Source organism: Rhizomucor pusillus (assembly GCF_041956525.1).
Source record: "Rhizomucor pusillus strain CBS 183.67 unplaced genomic scaffold VTP01scaffold_9, whole genome shotgun sequence".
Lineage (NCBI taxonomy): Eukaryota > Fungi > Mucoromycota > Mucoromycetes > Mucorales > Lichtheimiaceae > Rhizomucor > Rhizomucor pusillus.
The window spans coordinates 357,756-377,201 of record NW_027192151.1 but is presented as its reverse complement, the minus strand read 5'-3'; the positions used below and the strand labels follow the sequence as shown (position 1 = coordinate 377,201).

Genomic DNA, 19,446 nt, shown 5'->3' with positions numbered 1-19,446 from the left:
TCTAGTCGTGTATTATCCTCTTGTACATATACATTTACAAGATATTATGCAAATGATTATGCTCACTTGTATACACAATGATTCTCTATACTTACTACATCATTATCCTTATTATCTTCCTTATTCTTGCAAACGCGAAGTTTTCTACATATTTGATTCCTGTCCGTTACAGCAAAAAGATACCATGTAAATGACATATTTCTGCTATGCATTTTTTTTAAATTGCATATGCTTAGCGGAATAGAGAATCGTGCAGGTATATATCGTAGACCTAGACTATTTAGCTCAAGAAATAATTGAGTTAAAAAATGAAGAATTGGACAGTAGAAAAGATATATAACAGCGGCGCGCTTGCAAGTTATATAGTTTAGTCAGAGAATTCCTAGAAATGCAAGCGATAATAACATCATTCGATGTCGGACTATTGCAAACATGCTATCCTCACTGCGAGTGCTGCGTTTTTGCAACATGATGATCATCCGCTCCTCACTTGTCAGTCTTGTCCGACTCGCCTCCTTCCGATGTATACCTTTACGATACAACGAATGTCCATGTATTCAACATTTCTAGCTTTGAGAGATCCCGGTTGACAATCCAATGCAGGGACAGGTCGCGTGATACCAACCATCCGTAAAATGTCATTTATATAAGATGTGATGAATACATACACATCACTGCTTGTTCCAAGTCTTGACAAGACGAGTCTTCTTCAAAATGATCTTGCCCAAATCATCAAATTGCGTCTAGTAGAGATGAATGCTCAGTATCCAACAAGTAGTTGATCCACCTATTATGTTGCTAGCTTGTCACGTATGTACTCGACTGCAGCGTGTTTATTCACAAAATAGAGCCACTTGGGCTTGTGTACGACTTGAATGACTCTATTCTTTTTCCTTTTTTCTGCCTCCTTTTCCCATTTCTCGGTCATTGCACAAACAGGGATCATCAAATATAGAAGCGTATTCCTTTGCAGAAACGTAATCGGTGCAGCTCAAAGATACGTCGCACTACATCCAAGAATGGATACAAATACATTCAAGAAACCTTGTTGCTGTAGGACAACTTTGCAAACAAAAAGATGCCAAGTGATGATCTTGTCAGCTGTTCTTCCGCTTCCCAGAGAGCCGCATTCCGTCATGCAGCAACAGCGTATACAGGACATTGCATCTGTTATTTTCACAAAGGAAAAGTATTTTCCTTGAGGTTGCAATTTCATTTCTGACCGGATACTCTGTTGTTTTATTACGTCGGCCCTTCGGCAGGCCAGCAAAAAAAGGTGAGAGCCTGATCAGGCACACTGAATAACAGCAGGCTGAGTTTCGTTGCTTTAGAGCAAAAAGCACCTGTTGTGTTCCGTGACACCACCGTGTTCAAAGAGAGAGGGAGAGCAAGCGTGCAAGAGCAGATGCAGAGCAGAGGCATCGAAGAGTAGGATGACATAAAGAAAAATGTCAAGCGCGCATTCTAGTGGCGAGAGTATTTCCATTAAAGTAATGAATGGATGGACGAGCCCGGGAATGCACAAGCATGAAGCCCTTTGACTTTTTCGGTTTTAAAGTTTTCCTAAAGACCATTTTTCCTTGTCTTTCTCTTTTCTCTTGTCTGCTTGCATAGCTTGTTAATGGAGGACTCATTGGCTCGGCGGTCCCAAGGATTGCGCGAACCTGTTGCCTTGTTCCACCTCCTGTTCACGGTAACTTGACTCTCTTTTGCGACGATCGTCACTTTCTTTCTTGGCAGCTGAACCGCCCAGCTTACTAGGTGGCAGGTCTTGCACTGTTATCGTTCGGTACTTACAGCTCAAACAAACGCGGGGAGGGGAGAAAAACAACAATGGGAATAGCTTACACTTCCACCTAGGCGCCTACACCATCAACGCTCCTATCATCAGCCCCACTGTATCTATCGTCCTCGTCGCTGTCGGATTTATCGTCGCAGTTATATCTTTCATTGCGTATTTCGGCGCACACATTGAACACTCTGGATTCTTGAAATCATACAGCGGCGCAACGGCTCTGTTTTTGATCATCGAGGTCGTCCTGATCGCTTTAGCGTACGCCCACCGCCGAGAGGTATTATTTGGAGGAGCGAGGGGAGGGGCGGGGGTTGCGGTGGTGCTGGATGAAGGAGGATATAGGCAAGCAGCAGCAGCGGTGTGCTAAGCGACCTCCGAAATTCCAATCTTTTAGATGGATCACTACGCGAGCGTATCTTGGGACTTTTTTGCAGAACACGATTCAAAATTCTTGTTAAACGTAGAACAAGCGCAAGTATTGGAACGAATGGTGACTTGACGCATGGTCAACCCTTAACATTTTTTTCCCACAGATTTCAGTGCTGCGGGTACAATTCACCCCATGATCGACCAATACCTTCCTCAACATGTCCTGGCATGACTACTCCGTCAGCGTACGCTGCAGCTGGATGCAAGGAAACAATAGTAGCCACGTTAGCGGATTGGCGGGAGTACATTTTAGCGACGGGTCTCGTATTACTAGCAATCAAGGTATTACATGGTGGATAAAACGAGAGAAAGAAACGAGTGCTCACTCATTCACGCATGTGTCTAGTTGACGGCCCTGCTGACATGCGTGATCCTGGCTATCATGATCGAAAAAGACGCAGAGGAGGAAAGAACATACATGACGTTACTATCCACGCAGAGCAATGCCTGGCTCGATGGTTCTCCAGGAAGCCCAAGTTCCTTGAGCAACGGACGGTCAGGCAGCCCAATCCTCGGACGGCATCCTCCCTGGTCTCGTTCAAGTTTACATTCGTATTCATCCAGTCATCCACCCACGTATCACTCTGCTTCTCATCAGCAACGTATACCACGATATGGCAGTACAGCATCCACAACATCAAAATGAGTGTAGCAATGTTATATTCTCCTTTTCCTTTTTTACCTTTCTATTTCTTCCCTTATAATATACCATTCTGTACATTTTTTTTCTTGTTTCTTGCAAAAAAATTTCCAATCATTTGATCATCATGCAAAGCGTTCCTTACTATGAAAAACCACCCAGTTACGAATACTTTCTCGAGCACCACTTGAAGCCGAACCTTCCCGCACTTGTCGGCCCTGAACTCACTGCGCATTGGAGAGCTCGTCGAGAATGGGTCGAGCCGGTAGTAGATTCGTCAGATCCTGAGCAACCATCGTCCATTCCGAGATTCGAATACTTGCGTCAAGCGTTTGGCGAAGCTACAGCTCAAGTGGCCGATTGCAGCGAACGTCACTTTACCGATCAGAAGCGAACAGATATGAAGTTTTCCGACTTTGTCGACGTGTGGCAACAAGGTCGCTTCTATTTGAAAGATTGGCATTTTTGCCGAGCTTTCCCAGAATACGAAGCATACACGGTGCCAGATATCTTTGTAGGTAACAACAGCGTGCCTTCCATTCCTTGCCCCCTTTGCGTGACCCTTGATGGGACAAAAGTATAATAAACAGAAAACTATAGATGATTGGATGAACGAGTTTTGGCTCCAAGGTGACAAGGATGATTATCGGTTTGTTTACATGGGTGGTGATGGGACATTCACTCCTTTCCACGCCGACGTATTTCGGTAAGTATAAAGAAAGAGAAGGGCAAGGCAGGGTGGGGGGGGGGGAACAAGAACAATAATCAAACCAAGGAAATAGAGAGCAAGAAAAATAAATTAACGTAAATATAGATCCTATTCATGGTCAAGTAATATCTGTGGCATCAAGAAATGGACCTTGTTCTACCCTGATCAAGAGCATCTTCTATGCGACACGCTGGGTAATTTCCCCTACGATATCCGCCAGGTCGACACAAAGCAGTTTCCCAACTTTAACAAGGCGGAAAGAATTGTGTTGTATCAGAGAGATGGCGAGACCTTGTTTGTGCCAAGTGGTTGGTTCCATCAAGTAGAGAATATTGGACCTACCATCTCGATCAACCATAATTGGTCAAACGCATGTAATCTTCTCTTTACGTATCGATCCTTGCAAGCCGATCTCAGGAGTGTGGAGCATTCGATTGAAGACTTGCGTACCGAAATGCCTCACGAGGAATTTGTAGACACTTGCCAAAGATTATTGCTGGTCCACAGCGGCTGGGATTGGACAATCTTTTGCCAGCTATTAGCATGCATTGCTCGCCGGTTAGTTGAACAGACACAAGCCAGACTGCAGCCTGATCCTGCATGGCAGGTCCAAAGGATCCAAGAAATTGTCCAAGATATGAAGAGCTGTAAAGACATAGAGGATTACTTTAAACGGCATCCTGATGTTTGTTTGCAGGACATTGAACAATGGTTGTCACACAGGCGTTCGCCGTGAGATGAAAGAGTTAGGCGGAGAAGACAAACCCGCTACTCGTTCTCTCGTCCCACAACAGCAGCTGAGGGTCTTGCTTTTTTTTTCCTTTTTCCTTTTTCCTTTCGTGATCGCTGTCTCTCTCTCTCTCTCTCTCCGTTATCGAATGAGCACCAATGTCCACTGGAGCACATTTCGACGACCTGCATGCTCCAGCCGATGGCAACACAGCCACAATGTCCAACCGTTTGCCTTACAACTTTGATAACCAGTATACCGCTCATCCCTCTTCTCATTCCCATTCCGCCGCTCATTCAACTGTCACCGACCCATTCTCCTCTATCCTTTCTCCATCTCAACCACCACATCATGCAATGACGGTAGCAGAGTGGGCTGGCATAGCTGTGGATACAGGCAAGTCCGAGGTTTTTCAGTTTGGAACTAGTAGTATCCAAGCGTATCCGAACCCGTTCATTCTCATCCCTTTGTGTTACTACAGACCAGTCGTGTAAGGACCTTCCAGAGAGCGTGCAGCAGGAGACGGGTGACTGGCGAGACGTACATCGAAACATCAAACGAATGGATCAATTGTATGATGCAACGTTTTATTCGTGGCTAAAGTCTGAAGATAACGTGCTTGTAACGGCAATGTATCTGCATCGCATTGCCAACGAATACTCTTTGGACCGTGTTGCCAACGCCTTGAAATGGCTGGTAGCTGACTGGCGTTGGGAAAGCACCAGCATCCTGGTGCGCCATGTGACCGTGGACTGGTTGGACCACACCGGTAATGAAAGAGCGAAGAAAAGGAAAAGGGTCGTTTTTGCTGACAAGCTAGTGCAGGCGATTTGAAACGAGCCTACCTACTCAGACACTTGACGCAGAACTGGGCTACGCAGTACACAGCCACGTTGATTACGGCCATCCTTGCGACGCCGCCGTATGTCACTGCAGAGAATGCCCAGCGAGAACGCTTCCTTCGCGCTTTCACGCAAGACTGGGATTTCTCAAAACTCTCAGAGTTTTTCATGTATCTCCAGAGCAGAGCCAACATTGACTACAAGCTGAAATGTATTATGCTCCAAGAGGCCGCTCGCCACGAGAGAGAAGCTCTGACTGCAAAGCTGAGCAGACGCAAAAAGAGATCAAATCGGCAGGATAGTGGCAACTGGCTGGGCGCCGAGGCATCATCATCATCATCTAGCTCTGACGTATTGCTAGACGACCAGAAGACTTGCAGCAGCGACAGCAACGGTACCACCGCCCTCGCTGGCAGCAGCAGCAGCAACAGCAACGTGACTAGCTGCAGCAGAGATTCTGTAGCAATGGAAAGCATACCATCTGCTAGTACAGTGATTGGACATAGCTCCCCAGTTGCAAGCAGTGACTCCTCCTTGTCCGCGACTGACAAGACCGGAGAGGAAGCAATGTCGAGTAACCTGACTTGGCGGCGCCATCATCGCAGGACATCAAGCAACGATGCCGCGGATATGAATAAGAGATACAGGATGACGAGACCGGATTTGGAAGCCGGGGAATCCGAATCCTCCAATGCAGCTTTACCATCATGTTCTGCGAGTGTGGGCTGCATCTCCAACGCTGCATCACCTTCCTCTTCCACTACCACGACCGCTGCTAACCCCGGTACATCCTCCTCCGCGTCTTCTGCTAACAATCGACGAGCTACCACACCTGACCACGCCCTTCATCATCTTCACCACCACCATCATCACCACCATCATCACCATCTACGTTATCCGACTTCATCAACGGCAACAACTGCTTCTGGGACATCATCTACCGCTGTAGTAGGCAGTAGCAGCGACGGTGGTGCCACTGGCAGCAACAGCAATGTCGGTAGCAGCAATGTCCCTTCAGTTAGCGCAGGAATACTGGTCGAAAACTGTGACGATAGCAATGGCGGCGGTGGTGGAAGCAATGGCATTGTGACGACAACGAGCGCGAGCGCGATAAGCAGTGAATTCTCACATTTACATTTGGGATCCAACAACACGGTCGCGTCATCCTCATCGACTTCTTCTACACCGAGTCCTCCCGTTGTCGATGTATTTTCCACCCCACGGCATCACAGCTGCTATCAGACAACCACCTCGACGTCTTCGTCACATTTGCAGGTCCACAATTTACGGCGGTTACGTAGACGCTCAAGTTCAAGTAGCTCCTCAACTTCCACAGCGTCTGCAGCTTCATCTCATCAAATTGAAGACGAATCTAATGTAAAAAAGCGGAATAGCGAAAGGAAAGATTCTTTATTTTGTGGATGAAACCGAAAATAAAAATGAAACGCCCAGAGCCTTTCTCTATCTCTAAAGTTTCCTTCCCTCCATGTTCTATTTCGGAATGTAAAATTGGATCGACCAATGCTTTCTGATCTTGAATAAGATACTATATTCAAAGTGTATATCCTTTTCCAGGCTTTTATCGTCGAGATGAAATACAAGAGGATGGGGAGTTTCTATTAGAATCTAATCACAAGCCTTGGGCTTTCATGGCCTAAAGAACAAATATCATATTTAGTAATCTTGTGTGTTTTGATCCGGATATATATAGAAAACATTTACCTCAAGGAGAGTGGTGCCGAGATTGGCAGGAGAGGGAGTGACATGGACGCCGGCCTTCTTCAAAGCAGCAATCTTATCCTTTGCTGTTCCTTTGCCGCCCGAAACGATTGCACCAGCGTGACCTAGGAACAATGAACCCGTGAGCATCAGCAGCAAAGGCTTTTATGATAAAGAATTTTTTTTACCCATTCGGCGGCCAGGGGGGGCAGTGACACCGGCAATGAAGGAAGCGACAGGCTTTGGTACTTCACGGGTCAAGTTGTATTGTTTTAAGAACTCGGCGGCTTCTTCTTCAGCAGTGCCACCAATTTCACCAATCATGATGATACCTGTAAAATGGCGAGTTCGTCAATTTTACTTGACGTTTTGCATCAATATACCAAGTTTTACCTTCAGTGTTGGGGTCTTCCAAGAAGATGGAGAGACAGTCGATAAAGTTGGTACCGTTGAGAGGGTCACCACCGATACCAACGCACAAGGTCTGACCGAGACCGACCTGGGTGGTCTGGTTGACAGCTTCGTAGGTCAAGGTACCGGAACGAGAAACGATACCAACCTTGCCACGCTTGTGGATGTGGCCGGGCATGATACCAATTTTGCACTGCTCAGGAGCAATGATACCAGGGCAGTTGGGGCCGACAAGGCGCGTCTTGTTCTGGGTCATAAGAGCCTGCTTCACGCGGACCATGTCATGCTGAGGGATACCTTCAGTGATGGCAACAACGAGAGGGATTTCGTTTTCAATAGCGTCCAAGATGGCAGCGGCAGCGCCGGGAGGAGGGACGTAGATAACAGATGCATCGGGCTTGACTTCTTGAACAGCCTAACAATGTACAGGCCTATTTATCAGTATCCGACGAGCTGGGCCTCCCTTCTTTTTCTTCCTACTATTAAATACCTCACGGACAGAGCCAAAGACGGGAAGGCCCAAGTGAGTTTGGCCAGCCTTCTTTGGAGAAACACCACCGACGACGTTGGTGCCGTACGCGATAGCTTGCTCAGAGTGGAAAGTACCCTATTTATCAAAACGTCCTTAGCAACTCTCTTTGCTCGAGTACCTCGAGAGTTCAGTCCCAATATTTACCTGTTTACCGGTGAAGCCCTGGCAAATGACCTTGGTGTTCTTGTTGATCATCAAGTTCCTTGCTGTGGACTCGTAGCCGCCGGATTGGCTGGCAAAGGTACGGCGAGCAAGAGCTGCGCGAGCAGACACTCGTGAGTAAAAACCGCAAACTCCCGCTGACTAGTATTCTCCCGTGTGCTCTTTACCCTGGGAACGCGCCAACTTTGTAACGGTGGATCTCAACATTGCAGGTAAGAGGTGGGTGGAAGAAGTGAATAGTCAAAATTTTCCCGCTCTTTAATTCACATGTGCAGGTCCGTCCTCGGCGGGAAATGACGGAAGAATAAAGTCGACCCAACGCGCCGGCTGGGCAGAAACCAGCTTGTTGAAAACCACATCCACGTGAGAAAATTGCTACCTACGCGACGTCTGTTGCTAGGCAATACACTCAATTCTGCAATTTTTTATTGTGACATGTTTGTACGGTAACAACAACTAACAACGTTGATAGGTTCCGACGTGTGCGCACACTCCTGCACAAAAGTCTCTTGTAAGCAGCAAATGACAGGCCACTGTGCGGTACGCTTAAATAGAACTACCGGGTGACGGATTCTTGCTTACGTTTAATGTTGATTTAAGCATGATCCCACAAGGCACTTACAGAGCGGTGTTCTGCGCGCCGCTTCCTTTCGCACTTTTTACATATTAGCTTTCATTCCATTCCATCAACGATAGTCTCTTGGTCACATCCGCACTACTAGGTAAAAGATATAAAGGATGTAAATCAAGATAAATAGAGAAAGCATGCATGCATGCAACAACAGGCAATCCATGAAGATCCAGCTGCTTTACTCATTCGATGAGATGTACGATACACACTCTGCAACGCTGGACCATATTACTCCAGCAACAATAGGCACCATGATACATAACTATCGATACCGAACATCGATGGATCTGATAATGGACAGTAGTTCTAGTAAACTGCCAACTGTTCGGACTTGTCATTTGTAAATAGCATTATTAACCGAATCGGACCATGGAATACAGAGCAGCGCAGATTCGCACAACAGTAATGCCACTGGGCATGGGCTGCGCGAAGAGGATATCGAGAGGACAAATCAAGTCTTCCCGTTACGCGAGTGGACGAGTACCCTGAACTATGTCCCCTGTACTGTGTCTAACATTATTACCGAGCTCTCTCAGTGCATAAATCTCGACTGCCCTTTCTATGGCAGGATGTCCTTTTTGGCTGTTTGGCGAGAGGCAGAACATCCGATTCAGCAAACGTTGCAAAATAAAGCAGATGCAGATATCCTGATAATTGGATAGTGTACGTTGAGAAACTTGGCTGACAAAAGGCTGCGCGACGAGGATTGTAATGTGGAGAACTTTGTAACACGACTGCCAAGTTGTCAGGAAGTCATGAGCCGTAGGAAGCATATAAACATCTGTTTCATTCCTTTTGAATAAGAAATACACACTTTTCCGTGAGTCTTTCTCTTTGACGCCTATTACGCGCAAACAGATTTACTTGCAAGAAAACGGACCTCTTCTTGTATGTAACGGACTATGCTCACTCGAACGGATAACCGAGTGCGATCTCTCTTTCAAACGAATCTGACCACAGTTTTCGGTTTATTTAGAATAACCTATTCTTTCTACATAGTTCGCATAGAACCATTTAGGAGTATATATAACGGAAAACAATCGCTGGTTATCCGTAGATAAGTATGATCGTAGCTGAAGCCGTAACGGAAGAGAATGCGTACTCGACTATATGTCAGGTAATCAACAGAAAGGCCAAGCCAGTCTGCAGGGGAAGGGGGGGATTATAAAGCTAGCAAGAAGGATCGGTATGTAGGATTGGATAAGAGATACGTTATGGAGAGATTTACAGTTTGTTATCCCAATTGTTCTTATATTTTGTATACGACAAAGGGAGCAGTGTCTGATGAAAAAAGACAAGGGAAGAGTTAAAAGCTTGATCTCGATATTTTCGTTCTCGACCTATGCTTATCCATTCGCGAATGTCTGCAGTAATAAACATGCTGTGAATTTAAAGCTCGAATCTATCTTTGCAGCCAAATAGTTACGGGCTTCCAGATGCTACTGTGATTCCATGATCTTATTAAACAGCAGAGGAGAACTAGATGATCGTATTTTAGGCAGTAATATGAAGTACGTTGTGGATTTCTGCAGTGGCATCATTGGGAGAGTAAACGATCGTCCGAGTCCTCGTAATGATCCAGTTCTTTATTGTTGAGGGAAAACGAAGACCACAGACAACTAGGTCTGAAAGGCAAAGCGAGGACAAGAGAAAAGAAAAAAGACTTTATTTCATGCCTTGCAAAAGGCGAGCCTTGTCGTAATGTTCGACATTTCTGTCGACAAACGCAAGGAACGTCCGCAAGGGAGCTACACGAGAAGCATCCACGGACTTGAAGGCCTCTTGGAAGGCTCGACGGACGTCGTCATGCTCTTAAAGAGCCTTATCCCAAGTCTTGTACGGGCTGACCTTCATTCGCTAGCGGATAGAAGGGGATTAGAGTCGACCTTTTGGAAAGTTTTGTGGTTAATGAACTTACACGGACAAGCACCGAATGCCAATCGTTTGGAGCCAAAAGAGCACCAGGACCCATCAAGCGACAAACGCTGACGATGCGAACGCAATAGTTCGGGCCTTCGTCACCCGACTGCTGTTCAGTTCATCAAGTAGACGGCCGTAGTACTCCTGGCCTGCAAAAAGGAACATGTTAGTGCTCGTTTAATGTTCCACACAGATTGAAAGGGACATACCCTTTTCGTTACAGACGTCCCTCTCCTTCAAGTACCACGACACAATGGCCGTGGTACAGGAGCGCAGTATGAACCGCAACTCGGCCTCATCAGCGAACGACAGAGTCTTGAGCTCATCGAGCAGCGATTTGAGCTGCCCGACATTCGCCTTCCTCCTTCGTTGGATGTGCTTTTGAGACATCCAACGACTCAGCCTCGCCAGAAGCCTCTAGGATCTGAATGACGCCTTCCATTCGTTCTTGCAACATGAGAGGGTCTCTCGGGAGGAGGAACTATGATAATCAAAAACGGAATTACTAAAAGGCCAAGAACATAGAAACTGTTTTCCAACTTACGACGTCTTCAGGGGCTTATTCCCTGGAATCAGAGAGAAACCCAAAAGCGCCAGCGCATCGGTTCCAAAGGAACAGCGACTTGTAAGGCATTGTCGACGACGAACGCACGAACAAACCGCAGAGGAGAACCCAGAGAAAAGGAACGGAGATAGCGCACGACAGGGGACCAAAAGGTGGTGTAGCTTGGGTCGCTGAATGCAGCAGACGCCAAGTAGCAAGAGACAGAAAGGAGCGACAAGTGTGCAGGTTGCGGGCTTAAATTTGGCATAAATGCCAATGTACTGGCTACAGATTGCATGCAATCGATGTAGGACCAGCACAGTTGGCAGTAGAAATCGGTCGGGAACCAGTCCACGTAATCATAAAATAGCATACTAAATTGACATCTGTTAGATGATTATACGACATATAAATATCAAGAGTTAATACTTACGAGGAAATCTCTGTGATTCGTTCAAAGCTGGCAGCCATGTCGATCATGTTCATACGGTATTCCCGCCGAGTTCCATATGTTTCGGAGCGTCAGGAGTGGAGTAGATGTAGAAAGTCACTCTAATTCGAAAGGAAAGCGTTAGATTGTCAATTTGTGGCAACTTACAGATGATGATATGAACTTACCAGGATGTTTTATTCTCTGTCGAAAAGGAGTGTAGATGGTCGGAAATCTTTTGAATGATTCCCGCGATGGATTGAACGGAGGTAAAACGGTTCTTTGAGCTTCTGGTATGCGCGGATCTGAGTGATACCGCCCACACCAGCAGCCAAAGACCAAACCGAGGAGGAACCAGCCGGAAAACGGTAAGTGACACACTGGCCCAATGGGCACAATTTGCGAACATATACGTAGCCAGATAGCTACGAGGGATCGGAGCCACGGAAAGGAAGGAAAGGAAGTGGAACACAGAGGTTCGTGTGGGTAGATATCACGCGCCAAGGACAGAAAGGTTGGTATCTGGTAAGCACTCTATGCCAAAGTCGACATAGAGGCTGTCCAAGGAGAGACAACTTGCTGGCTCAGGTCCGACAGATTGACAAAAAATATCCATAGGGGCTGAAATCACTGATTTCAGCCCATGGGTCACAGAGATGAGGACAAAGTCCTGGAACCGCGCGAGGTCATCCAGACGTTGGACGGTGTCACAGATTTGCCGGAAGGTTTCCGACAAATCGCGTGCAGAGAAGGACCGGAAGGAGTAGCGGCAAAGGACAAAGGAACGGACTGGCGGGCGGAAGGTGTTACGACATTGCGCAATGTGGGCAGCAGCAAGAGGTCGGTAAAGTCACGGTGGACTGATTCTTGATAGAAATTCTCGTTTACACTTGGATCGTGCAAACGAGGGAAGGCAACATAGAGCTAAATATGCACGTCAGTTATCAAGGATGGTAAAAGATTGAGTAAATTCCGAAATACCGATCCCATTGTGGATATGAAAGCGCCTAAAAATGCACGATACATCGATTCAACTTGGAAGTTGTTTGATGCACTGTTCTCGAAGTGATGGCGTACCCATTGTTTATTGACTGTTCACCTCCCAAAATTCTTTTATACAGACAGCTTTGGTGCCTCGGATCGTTTCAGAAATACGTTACAGTTCGTCAAGCTGAGAGAGGAACATTTGAATATCCTTGACGGATTGTGGAAAAATAATCGAATGCATTTCGGCCAATGCATACATCCCTCCGTCAAGCAATACTTCTTTCCACATTACGGCATCTATCGCCTTGAAAGTTTGGAATAAGCTGCCCCTTGTTTGCGTTGTATTTTTGATTTGTCAATGCATGCCTTCCACGCGAGAAGCCGAACGGACGCCAAGGTTCGAAATATTACCAGCAAGATAGCCGGCTCATTTCTCCTTGTACTCCAAGAATCTAGAGAAACTGTAGCTTAGCTGGAGATATGCAAGTGTCAGAGAAATTAATGATTACCCTTCGAAATAATCTATTATTATTCTTTCTTTCTTCAGTCTGACACTTTCTGTTTCTTTACTTTGAGCTTCGTCGTCGTCTTGTTGTGTTTTCGCAGAAATCTAATTTTTCACATTCTTGTCAGCTTCCTTTCTTTTGGACTATCTCTTTTTTCTATGATCCTGACCTCTTGAGTTCACTTGTAAAAGCATATGAAGTCTTATTGGCCAGCGCACGGTATTTCAGTAAATTTTTGCGCTTGACGGTTGTAGACCATCGTGTGGACGGCTTCTTGCAGTTCTTCTGTCTCCTTCCTCTTTTTACGGAAGCAACCTCCCATGTTTGCTTCAAGGTGCTTGGATATATGCCATCGACAGAGGACGTGCTTAGAATCGTGAAACACATCCTCAATTGCACCGCCGAATGCTTTTTTCATATCGATGATGAATATACCCACAACACCTTTAGGCCAGATTGTCTGCCGCATTGTCTCCAGAGTCCATTGGTACGTCTCGCCATCTACTTTTTGGGAAACGCCAATTGATTTTTGAAAATACAGTGCTGGAATTTGATCAGAACCAGCGAATATGGGCCATTTTTCATGGATTTGGGCTCAATGCAGCGAGTGTGAACTACGTTCTCCAATTTAAGCCAAGGCAGCGAAAATGAACCAGCAGCTGTGGAAGTGAGCCTTGGCTACTGACACGAGATATTCAGCAGACAAAGCATGAATATCATGATAGTTTTATTTCTATCTACAGACCTTTCTCACCACCAGGCAGCACAGCCAAAACGTCATTGAGAAACGTTATATAATTATTGGAATCATAATTTAAACTACTTTTTTCTTATTGCTATTAGAAAAGCTCCTTTTTTACTTGGTGATTTAAAACGACCCTCATTGAGTAGCAACCACACCTTAGCGTACACCTTGCATCCAGCTCGAAAGCTGACTTTAAATGATCTTGTGGCCACTTCACCATCGCGTTTTCTATCATTGTTCATTCTTTGCCAGTCTTTTATGCATAAGCGAATGAATTTTTTTAAAAAAAAATATACAAGTATATTTGTGCTGTCTTGATGGTGAGAAAGGTCTGTAGATAGAAATAAAACTATCATGATATTCATGCTTTGTCTGCTGAATATCTCGTGTCAGTAGCCAAGGCTCACTTCCACAGCTGCTGGTTCATTTTCGCTGCCTTGGCTTAAATTGGAGAACGTAGTTCACATTCGCTGCATCGGGCCCAAATCCATGGAAAATGGCCCATACTCGCTGGTTCTGATCAAATTCAACTTCCAGCACTGTACATATATCAAGTGGCTCCATGAACCGACGTGGAGTTGGGCGATGCACTTCTAGATCTGCACAAAAATGACCAAAAATGACAATTTAACAATCACCAATGAACGCACGACATAAAAAGGACGCGCGTCCCCCTCTGGGCATATTTCCTCGGGTTTTCTCATTCTTTTCCTCGCAAGAGGTCAAGCTTGGGAATAGGCGTGGAAAAGATCCTCATGGTCCGTACTTGTCAACTCCAACTCTCTCCAGTAAGTTGCAAAACCAACAACAATGTTCTTGTTAGCGATGTAGCCTACACAACATTCTTTAGGTCTCTCCCCCCGCGCGTAAGTCCGGACAAAAGATCGCGTGGGCTTGGTGTGCCGGTTTCCTGTCCTTAAGCCCTTCCCACGCCCGCTGTAGTAACATGCTCTTTCGATGTGATGTCGATTGCATGAAAGGGGTATGTAGAAAAAGGAAACCGGGCTAGGCCCTGTAGGAGGAAAGCAGGCCATCGGTGAAGTCTTCAGGTTGGTGCCGACGGATTCGGCCAGCAGCTTGGGTTCCAAGTTGAGTTGTTTTTGATGTGCCGGCCTTTTTGTCCTCTTGCCCCACATTCGAGCTGCCATCGACCTGTTGGCTTGGGGTAGGTAGTAACTATAAAAACCCGGGTCAGGGCCCTGCGGTGAGGAAACAGGCCCACGGTGTTCCGCCCTTGCAAGTTGGTCAAGTCGTTATTGGGGCATTCAGGACATTCAAGACATCCAAGGCTTCATTTTGAACGTTAAGTATCGTTCCTGTTTGTCATACACTTCCAGTGATTAAGGCTTCCTTCTACAAGTCCCACTTCCCAAGGCTCTCAAGGCACCCAAGGCATCCAAGGCAGCAGTCCAAGGTGAATTCAGGCAGTCTAGGGTGCTCAAGACCGGATCATATTCGAGCTTTTACGCTCCTATTTCATCAGCAATGTTATGCCTCTGCACAAGGATGGCAGCTGCAAAGAGGATACAGATTGTATCTGTAGAATCTCGCCTACTTTTTGGGGACTGGTGGTGCCGCCTCCTAGCGGTGGTTCCTGGATATATCGTTGAAGCTTGCTCAACGTGAACTAAACCGCACCTTTATGTAAAACGATAAGATAGGATGAATAGTGTGAATAAAGAGGTTTCCAAAGTCAAAAAATTTGTTTCTTTTTATGCGATCTGTGATAAATCTCGAACAGCTCCGTTCTCGGTTCTTGGACAATCCGGTAGCAGTCCAAGGAAAATCAACGTTGTAGTAATACGTATCAGAAAGCGAATACGTAGAAGAATGAAACTTCTCCAACGCTTTGGTCGTCGATCCGGTCCTACGCAATAGACAATGAATTCGATTTTTTGCAGGCGAACCACACGCAGAAATGCCAGAGGATACAATGCTGTTGGATCTTGTTGCAGATGCGTAAATCATTTCATCAAAACGTATATTGAAGACAGTACTTCCATGATTCGATCAATCTCATTGCTAGGAGCTATACTGGTACCTTCAAGTACAAACGGAAACCAAAAAACCAGAAGGGATCGTTGGAAGACTTCTCCTAATTGCAGGATCTAAACTCATAACAGAGATACTTAAAAAACTATGTCTCTTTACTACAAACCAGTTTCATACATATTTTTCTTAATTAAATAATGATATTTGCGTTCCAACCAGTTTAGTATAAAGTCTATATCTACTCATCTACGTAATTCTGTGTTAGTGTTCAGTACAAGCAGTCTTTTCTGGTCCGAATCGTCGTTGTGATACATTCCGCGCAGGAAGTGGGAAGCATATTAAAAATACAAGCAAGTCAAGTAAGGGGTTCTGCATAAGCAGTCGTTTAATGATAACACATTGATGTAACGGGAGAAGAGAAACAATATATCGTTTTTTACGCACAGACTCCTTTTCTGGTCTAAGCGTGCCTGGATAATGGACTCTGTTGAAGAGAAGCACAGCTCCTCAGGTCACAATGTCGGCAATCAGAACGCTGAAACGCCTCAGCCTACGCCTATACCTTCAAAAAGTGTCACTCTCAACTTTGATCGCTTCAAACAGTTGTCTGATCCCGACAACAGCTCGGACGAAAAGCAATCGCACCGTGTAGATTCACCTGCAGATCTCGAACCATACGACAGCTTGGAACGGTACGCTGACAAGGATGTGGATATGTCGCGTTCAATGACACCACCACCGCCGCACGTTGTGGAAGAACAAAGCGATTCCAGAAACAATCGATACTTTCAAAACAATGACGCTACTGATAAAAGCAATACACTGGATCATCCAAACACTGCTCCTCCTTCTCCTCAACCGACCATCCAAGAAAGACTATTACGAATGTCCAGCGAAAAGATCGAAACCGATGAGCCTTCATCAGACGCAGAAAATTTAGCACATTGGATACCTAGCCGCGGTGCTGTTGGTGGTGCTTCGTTTCCCATGTTCTCTACTGGCAACATTCAAAAGGATCACTTTAAAAAAGGCAAGTGAAATTCGTATATATTTCTTCTTTTCCTTCTCTCCTACCTCCAAAACCATCTTAAGACCAGTTTGACTCACAAAAACTCACGGAACTTATATATGGATGCAGACAAGGGAAAGCAACGTGCAGACCTAGCGCAGGCAGCCTTGCGAAAGAAACGAGATTACGACGAAACCATGCGACAACACCGCCGTGCTGCTACTGCTACTACCACTACCAGCAGCAGTCAGCCTACAAGCGGCGGACAGACACCATCGACAACAAAAACGAATACGGATGATTCCGATGACTTCATCAAAGTCATAAGAGACAGTCCTTATCTTAGTAACGATGCACCCTCTCGTCAGGAAAGTGTGAAAAGTGTGGATGACGATTTACAAGAAGAAGCGCAGCGATTATTGCTCGGGCAGCTCGAGACAGCGCTGGAACCGGATAAAAGTCGAAATACGGAACAACAACAGAAATCACAAGGCGAAGAGAAAAACGACGAAATCCAGGCTCTGTGTTCGAGGTTGCAATTCGAGGCAGAAATCGATCATCATCAGGGTGTGTTAGCAGTGGTCGAGCACATACGCAGTATTCTACCATTCCATCAGTGGTCATTTTTGCGATCGTTGGATTTGAGCTATCGAAAACTCACAACAGTGATTGATTTGGAGACAATTCTACCTTCCTTGGAGACATTTGTAGTGTAATGCTGCTTATTTGACTCAATCAATCTTTTCTTTTGATTTTGACAGTGTATCCCACTCATAGATCTAACAATGCTATTTCTCGAATGCCGCGGCTACCACAGACATTGCGAATACTCAAAGCAAAATCAAATCGGTAGGCGCCCTTGACATTATACACTTGTTCGTCGCATAATGCTTAATTGGTTGCTCTTGATAGGCTCACGGATATCAGCTCGTTCCAAAACCTTCGTAATTTGCAGTATCTGGATATTTGCAACAATGCTATCGATAACTTTGAAGGTAACGCTACTGGGAGCATTTATCCAGCATGCAGATTCTGATGAGTAACTTAGGAATCAATCCATTGTATCATTTGAGGACATTGCACGCAGAAAACAACAAAATTTCATCCTGCGCACCGTTTCGAAACATGAAGGGATTAATTCACTTGAATTTGCGGTCTAATGCAATCAGACATCTTGGCTTTCGTAAAGGTCGATTGTGAGTATATTCACTCGTTAATTAGGATTAAACTATCGCTTACTTGTTTTTGAAGGGAATTCCTTGAAACACTGGATGTTTCCTTCAACAGAATTGATTGCCTAGAAGCCATTGAAGGGCTTCCTAGCCTAAAGGTGCTCAATCTGGGTATGTGGTTAATCCTTTTATTCCTTTCTCTCATATATTTACACCAATTCGTATCACAGATCACAACGATGTCAAATGGATCCAACTTGAAGAGCCTGCAGCGAAGCTAAAGATTCTGCGTATGAGCTACAATCGATTGAAAACATTTGACGGAAGCTTTTTCCCTGATTTGCGAACGCTGTATCTTGATGATAATCAGATCCTTCGCATCGTTGGCTTGTCCTGCACTTCGCGGCTAGATAGTTTCTCTCTGCGCGATCAAGGTGGTCAGAAAGTGTAAGTAAAGATGCGTTCATGTTATTGTTTCATTACCATGGAAAGGATGGGTTACTAACTTACACTAGCGAAATCAATTTGCGATATCTACGAGGAGCGCGTAAGCTATATTTGTCAGGAAATGCTCTAAAGCAGCTTGACACGGTAGTCGACTTTTTCGCTCTTGAATACCTGGAACTTTGCGCTGTGCAAATCGAGGAGTTGCCGTCCGACTTTTCTCGACAGGTCCCGAACCTGGGAGCATTGTACTTGAGCCACAATTATCTCAGGGATATTCATCCATTGCGCAAGCTTCGACATTTGCAGAAACTCGTGCTGATTGACAATCGACTTCAAAGTCTTAGCGAGACTGTTGAAACTATACGCACACTCGAAAAATTGCATCACCTTGACCTTCGGTAAGTTTGCAAAAAGTGCCTTGAAACAGCAGAGTATTCATTCTATGCATGGCAGACAAAACCCGATATCAGCAAAGTTATACCCGCCTATAAAGACACCGGAAGCATACCAGTCTGTACTTGCAGAACGCATATCCCGCTATCTCGCTAACGAGCACGACCGTACCTGGATGTCCCGGGATGCCGAGTTTTGTCAAAACCTACCGTCACACTGGCAAGAAAGAAGAGCAACATATCGGGCGCTTTTTGTAAAATGCTGTCCGAAACTGAAAACTTTGGACGGGATTGCGATTAACGAGACAGATGTCGCGTCTGCAGAGACAATAGTAGCACAACTGCAACAAAAGCAGCACATAGGAACTTCACATCAATAAATCGATAATCGCGTGCATTTTTATATGCGGCTACATTGCTATTAAATATATCAATAGCTTCATATTATGAATATGGTTCTTTGTGGGGTGGATGCTTGTGGATCGAGGATATATTCTCTCAAACACATATCTACAGTAAGCTGTTGTGTGCATGAAACGCTTGCTCCCACAAAAGGAAACAGTTTCTGGATTTGGAAGAATGCAGGTCGGCTCCTCTGGTGTGACAACGGACAGCCCGTTTCCGTGTTTGTCAAGCGCCGAAAAAGCAGTTCCGCCGCACTCGGGCGAAGCGACACTTTTTCTTTCTTCTGCAACAACAGCA

The 19,446-nt window shown here is 45.5% G+C and overlaps 9 protein-coding genes across 9 annotated transcripts; 6 read left to right on the top strand and 3 right to left on the bottom strand.

The window, feature by feature from the left end:
• Positions 1-1,621: 1,621 nt before the first annotated feature.
• On the top strand, positions 1,622-2,870 carry VTP01DRAFT_10641 (uncharacterized protein; the record flags this gene model as incomplete). The annotated part of the gene is made up of 6 exons (XM_069379026.1): positions 1,622-1,693; positions 1,762-1,789; positions 1,861-2,072; positions 2,190-2,266; positions 2,329-2,506; positions 2,571-2,870. 6 exons carry the CDS (start codon positions 1,622-1,624, stop codon positions 2,868-2,870), a joined length of 867 nt encoding a protein of 288 aa, XP_069239041.1.
• A 121-nt stretch (positions 2,871-2,991) lies between these two features.
• On the top strand, positions 2,992-4,309 carry VTP01DRAFT_10640 (uncharacterized protein; the record flags this gene model as incomplete). Its single annotated transcript, XM_069379025.1, has 3 exons — positions 2,992-3,382; positions 3,465-3,570; positions 3,679-4,309. The coding sequence occupies 3 exons, from the start codon at positions 2,992-2,994 to the stop codon at positions 4,307-4,309; spliced, it is 1,128 nt and encodes a 375-aa protein (XP_069239040.1).
• Positions 4,310-4,461: 152 nt separating this feature from the next.
• On the top strand, positions 4,462-6,570 carry VTP01DRAFT_10639 (uncharacterized protein; the record flags this gene model as incomplete). The annotated part of the gene is made up of 3 exons (XM_069379023.1): positions 4,462-4,699; positions 4,785-5,072; positions 5,129-6,570. The coding sequence occupies 3 exons, from the start codon at positions 4,462-4,464 to the stop codon at positions 6,568-6,570; spliced, it is 1,968 nt and encodes a 655-aa protein (XP_069239039.1).
• A 205-nt stretch (positions 6,571-6,775) lies between these two features.
• On the bottom strand, positions 6,776-8,176 carry VTP01DRAFT_10638 (uncharacterized protein; the record flags this gene model as incomplete). The annotated part of the gene is made up of 7 exons (XM_069379022.1): positions 6,776-6,799; positions 6,868-6,989; positions 7,053-7,196; positions 7,258-7,690; positions 7,766-7,882; positions 7,952-8,064; positions 8,137-8,176. The coding sequence occupies 7 exons, from the start codon at positions 8,174-8,176 to the stop codon at positions 6,776-6,778; spliced, it is 993 nt and encodes a 330-aa protein (XP_069239038.1).
• Positions 8,177-10,301: 2,125 nt separating this feature from the next.
• VTP01DRAFT_10637 (uncharacterized protein) lies at positions 10,302-10,952 on the top strand (the record flags this gene model as incomplete). The annotated part of the gene is made up of 3 exons (XM_069379021.1): positions 10,302-10,436; positions 10,607-10,685; positions 10,744-10,952. 3 exons carry the CDS (start codon positions 10,302-10,304, stop codon positions 10,950-10,952), a joined length of 423 nt encoding a protein of 140 aa, XP_069239037.1.
• A 140-nt stretch (positions 10,953-11,092) lies between these two features.
• On the bottom strand, positions 11,093-11,550 carry VTP01DRAFT_10636 (uncharacterized protein; the record flags this gene model as incomplete). The annotated part of the gene is made up of 2 exons (XM_069379020.1): positions 11,093-11,438; positions 11,498-11,550. The coding sequence occupies 2 exons, from the start codon at positions 11,548-11,550 to the stop codon at positions 11,093-11,095; spliced, it is 399 nt and encodes a 132-aa protein (XP_069239036.1).
• Positions 11,551-12,137: 587 nt separating this feature from the next.
• On the top strand, positions 12,138-12,563 carry VTP01DRAFT_10635 (uncharacterized protein; the record flags this gene model as incomplete). The annotated part of the gene is made up of 2 exons (XM_069379019.1): positions 12,138-12,334; positions 12,455-12,563. The coding sequence occupies 2 exons, from the start codon at positions 12,138-12,140 to the stop codon at positions 12,561-12,563; spliced, it is 306 nt and encodes a 101-aa protein (XP_069239035.1).
• Positions 12,564-13,189: 626 nt separating this feature from the next.
• On the bottom strand, positions 13,190-13,456 carry VTP01DRAFT_10634 (uncharacterized protein; the record flags this gene model as incomplete). Its single annotated transcript, XM_069379018.1, has 1 exon — positions 13,190-13,456. One exon carries the CDS (start codon positions 13,454-13,456, stop codon positions 13,190-13,192), a length of 267 nt encoding a protein of 88 aa, XP_069239034.1.
• Positions 13,457-16,201: 2,745 nt separating this feature from the next.
• Positions 16,202-19,124, top strand: VTP01DRAFT_10633 (uncharacterized protein; the record flags this gene model as incomplete). Its single annotated transcript, XM_069379017.1, has 9 exons — positions 16,202-16,754; positions 16,863-17,445; positions 17,511-17,582; positions 17,646-17,728; positions 17,782-17,929; positions 17,985-18,076; positions 18,136-18,352; positions 18,421-18,750; positions 18,806-19,124. The coding sequence occupies 9 exons, from the start codon at positions 16,202-16,204 to the stop codon at positions 19,122-19,124; spliced, it is 2,397 nt and encodes a 798-aa protein (XP_069239033.1).
• Between the last annotated feature and the right edge of the window lie 322 nt (positions 19,125-19,446).